The sequence below is a fragment of the Pundamilia nyererei genome, unplaced genomic scaffold, assembly GCF_000239375.1.
Source record: "Pundamilia nyererei isolate P.nyererei 1_Seehausen unplaced genomic scaffold, PunNye1.0 scaffold00019, whole genome shotgun sequence".
NCBI classification, from domain to species: domain Eukaryota; kingdom Metazoa; phylum Chordata; class Actinopteri; order Cichliformes; family Cichlidae; genus Pundamilia; species Pundamilia nyererei.
The window spans coordinates 1,173,151-1,177,001 of NW_005187420.1; the positions used below are offsets into that span (position 1 = coordinate 1,173,151).

At 41.5% G+C, this 3,851-nt stretch overlaps 1 protein-coding gene across 1 annotated transcript in view; it reads right to left on the bottom strand.

Annotated features, from left to right (window-relative positions):
- The window catches only part of LOC102200168 (G-protein coupled receptor 56-like), a 50,218-nt gene extending 49,585 nt beyond the window's left edge, over nucleotides 1-633 (bottom strand). The window contains exon 1 of the mRNA XM_005726322.1: nucleotides 576-633. Coding sequence (XP_005726379.1) covers nucleotides 576-583 — 8 coding nt within the window. The 5' untranslated portion in view covers nucleotides 584-633. The remainder of the gene's footprint in view (nucleotides 1-575) is intronic.
- Nucleotides 634-3,851: the final 3,218 nt, after the last annotated feature.

Here is a 3,851-nt window from a genome sequence, read left to right on the forward strand (position 1 = left end):
ATAAGCCATTAGATAGAACTCAAAGAAACCAAAAACTAGACAGTATAAATAATATAAACTCAAGAGCCCTGGGTCGATGACCCAGGCATCCTAACAGTGAGATGGTATGGGTTCCATGTCATAGCATCTTACATTGTACTGTAGCACACTAATCGATTTAATGTTATACTGTTAAACAATTTGAAATTCAAATACTACAAAGATATTTAAAGCTAAATTATCATTGTGGTCTATTTGACAAAGTAAGACCTTTAGTCAATGTAGAGATATTGAGACAGCCACCAAAGCTCTCACACCATCACCCTGAAGACTCATCAGTCAAAGTGCTACTCCACAAGATGTTTTCTATATAAAGATGTCCAGTTTTAGAGACTGCACCAACTTATTTAAAAAAAAAACACAGATTAAGAAATAAAACTTATACAACTTCTTCTCCTCCTACTTCTACTATTAGTAATACTACCAATAATCCTAATGAATACATTGAAATAAAATGTAAATTTTTTTTAATCCTTGTTATTAGCATCAACACAAAAAGTGTAATGTACTTTAAAGTGAACCAAAGCGTAGCCTACCTTTGCATGTTGCTGTGGAAATCAGTTCATTAGGACAGAGAACACAGCAGAAGTGACAGCAGGGGGGAAAAAGAGCTGAATAGGAAGAGGTGTAAAGGAAGTTGATGAAACAAATGTAAATGACATTCTAAGTAAGAAAGCGGAAGTATCAACTTGCTAGAAAGCTAAAAATACACGTCTTCCCTTCCTTGTCACTACTGAGCATGCAGCAAATACAGGATGACGTTATTATAATATAATACTGAACACTGTTCACATTTTCAGCACTAAAACACATTCTTTTCAAGCTACGTCTTCCCTTAAAGCAGGTCAAATTGAACAGAAAGTACCATGAAGTACCATGAAATTGTGACAAATATCTTATTTGTGTATAAAATTGGTAATAAAACTGATCCAAATTCTGATTTCAAAAAGAGATTAAGCTGAACAATTTATGTATATTGGAATTTTCCTCCCGTTGTTACAAGAATGAAATTCAAAGTTAAAGTCTGTGAGAGCTGTATCTAATCTCTTCATGTTAAAGTTTTGCATTTTGAATAAAAACCTTGATTTGCATTGCAAAGCATGAACAACAAAGTCATAGCGATGAAACCTGACATTGTCATTACCCTAAATTAAAGCTTCGTGCTAAAGGCTAGTGGACACATCTGAAGTGTGTCTACTCTGCATGCCTTTAATTATTGTGTGTTTGTGTCATTTCATCTATTTAGAGTAAAAATAGGATGACTAGGGACAAGGAAAAATAAATAGTTTCCTGGTAATTTCATTGAAATATTTTGCATTTAAGACTCATTAAAAGCAGATGCAGTAACAAGCTGGTCACAGTTAGGTGACCTTTTCCTATTTAATAATATGTTCCATCAAAAAAGGCTGTGCAGGCCCAAAGTGGGTCGGTCCAGATGAACTCTGAAGCTGTGTGGGCCGCACAAACCCAGACTTATCCCACATGTATCTCAAGTGGATGTGCCCACACAGTTACAGTAAAGCTGTAAGGAGCAGACATAGCAAAACTAGATGAGTTTGAATAACTTGGTCAATCATCCAAAGCAACAAACAACACACAAGAAAATTGAAGAGGAGTGCGAAGGCAGGCTGAAGTGGGTGGAGAGTGTCACAGGTGATTTGTGAAATAAGGACAGCAGCAAGAGTGAAAAGGGTGAAAGGGAAGGTTACAAGATGGTCGTGAGACCTGCTGTGATGTATGGTTTGGATGCAGCAGCTCTGAAAAAAAGAGAGTAGCCAGAAGTAGACAGGGAGATTTTTTTGGGAGTGACCAGGGTGGACTGACTTCAAGTATAACAAAGAAGTAGATCAGAGGTACAACTTAGGTTAACCAGTTTGGAGACAAAGTTAGAAAGGCAAGGTTGAGATGGTTTTGACATGTGCAGAGGAGAGGTAGTGGATATGTTGGAAAAAAGAGGCTGAATATGAAGCTGCCAGGTAAGAGGAAAAGAGGAAGACCACAGACAAGATTCATGGATGCAGTGAACGAGGATTTGTAGCGGGTTGTTGTGATGTTAGGGATAGGGTGGCTCTCCACCCTATATTGAGATATTGAACTGAGACAAGGACAAAAAATATGTCAGAAGCACATAGTTGTGTGTAAGCTAGGTGTTGGTGCTTCGTGTTTCATTGCTTGTCTTAGTAACTGCGGTTTTAGCCTTTTTCAGTGACATCATAAACCACAGGAAGATGAAGAAACCTGCATGGCACAAGAAAGAGCGAGAAAAACAACTGTTTAGACTTTATACAGGAGATGCAATGAGTACGCACATTTGAAAATGAAAGTAGTAATTCATCCGTGTGTCAGAATCTGCAGGATGTGCAGATTGTAGGTTGTGAAGGACCAAAATACAAGCATGTGGAGACAGAGTGCGTTAAACCTAAAGTGAGTCAATTTTTGAGTGAGTACAAAAGGAAAGTGAAGTCTAAAAATCTAGAATTTAAAAACACACACTAGCTAAAGCATGAAGCTGAAGAGAGACGCAAGACTAGGGAGGAGCAAAAAAAAAAAAACACTGAGAAGGGAGGAACAGAAGCATCTACTTTGACGAGGGAAGAAGAATCAAGACGACAAACAAGGAACACAAACTCTAAAATAACACAGAAAGTGAGATAACTAATTAGAGAAAACACAGACATATGAATGAACTAAATACAAGATGCCTGAAATAGAAGGAAGGGCACACAGTGGGGAACATTTGACACACTCCATGGTGCCATGTCAAACTAATTTGAACCGGTCTAACCGGTTAATAATAAATTGTGAAAACTTATCATTTGAGCGTATTTGTTTTCTCTCTCATAAAAAACTCAAGCACCATGTATAATAGAAAGTCCTTTCCCTTAAACTGAAATGCATTGGAAACAATATTATCCCCCTCCTAAGTTCGAGGCTGATCAAAAGGGCCAGCCCTGTTCTAGGGACTGAGCTTGAGTATCTTGTTCGAGTTCACTCTTGAGGCTCATCTGTCTGCGGACAGCACGTAGTGACAGTGCTGGGGGTGGACCTTTGGGTCATTGCCTTGCTCAGCCCTCCATTTCAGCAGGTCCCCTCCCTGTCTGTCAACAGCACTGAGTGGCTTCGGCTCTGTGGATGGACAGGTCTCACCCCTAGCTTGACCTGCTACTATAGGCTGTGCCCCCCTGGCCTGCTGCCCGCTTTGCCGGCTTATACTCGCTGTGGTGAGTAAGAGTTCTTCAGCCTGTAGCGCCGACTCTTTGTCTGGCATTGCCTGCATGTTGTAGGCCTATGCGACCAGCGGGATCCTACTTGGCAGCCCGGTGTGCTGCGCTCCCCGGTGGTCTGCCTCGTGGTTCCCGGGCTGACCTTGAGCGGCTGATCACTTGAGGTCCTGCATCCTGCACAACCAGTTCAGGCCAGTCTAGCGTCTGCAGACTGCTGCCTCCAATCCCCCTGCTTGGCCTTCTCGTCTGGCGAATCCCTGACCGGGGTGGTCTGCTTATGGGTACTTTGTCAATAGTTTATTGCACCCTTCGCTCTCGGCGGTTCAGTTGTACTGTCTCATCGCGGGATGTCTTGCAGAGTTACCCCGTACATATGTAACGGTGTGGAGAGATAGTCTTGATATGCTAGAGAACATACGATTACTGTGTAGCCTTGGTTCTTTTAGCGAGAAACTATCTCTCCACCATCAGGCCGCTCGAAGACGCCCTCTGATCAAACTATCACCGGTGTCAAGTCTGCACAGCTGTTTTATACATGAGCTGTGGGGTGTAGCCGGGCATGCCGGAGTGTCTTAAGTAAGTATCCTT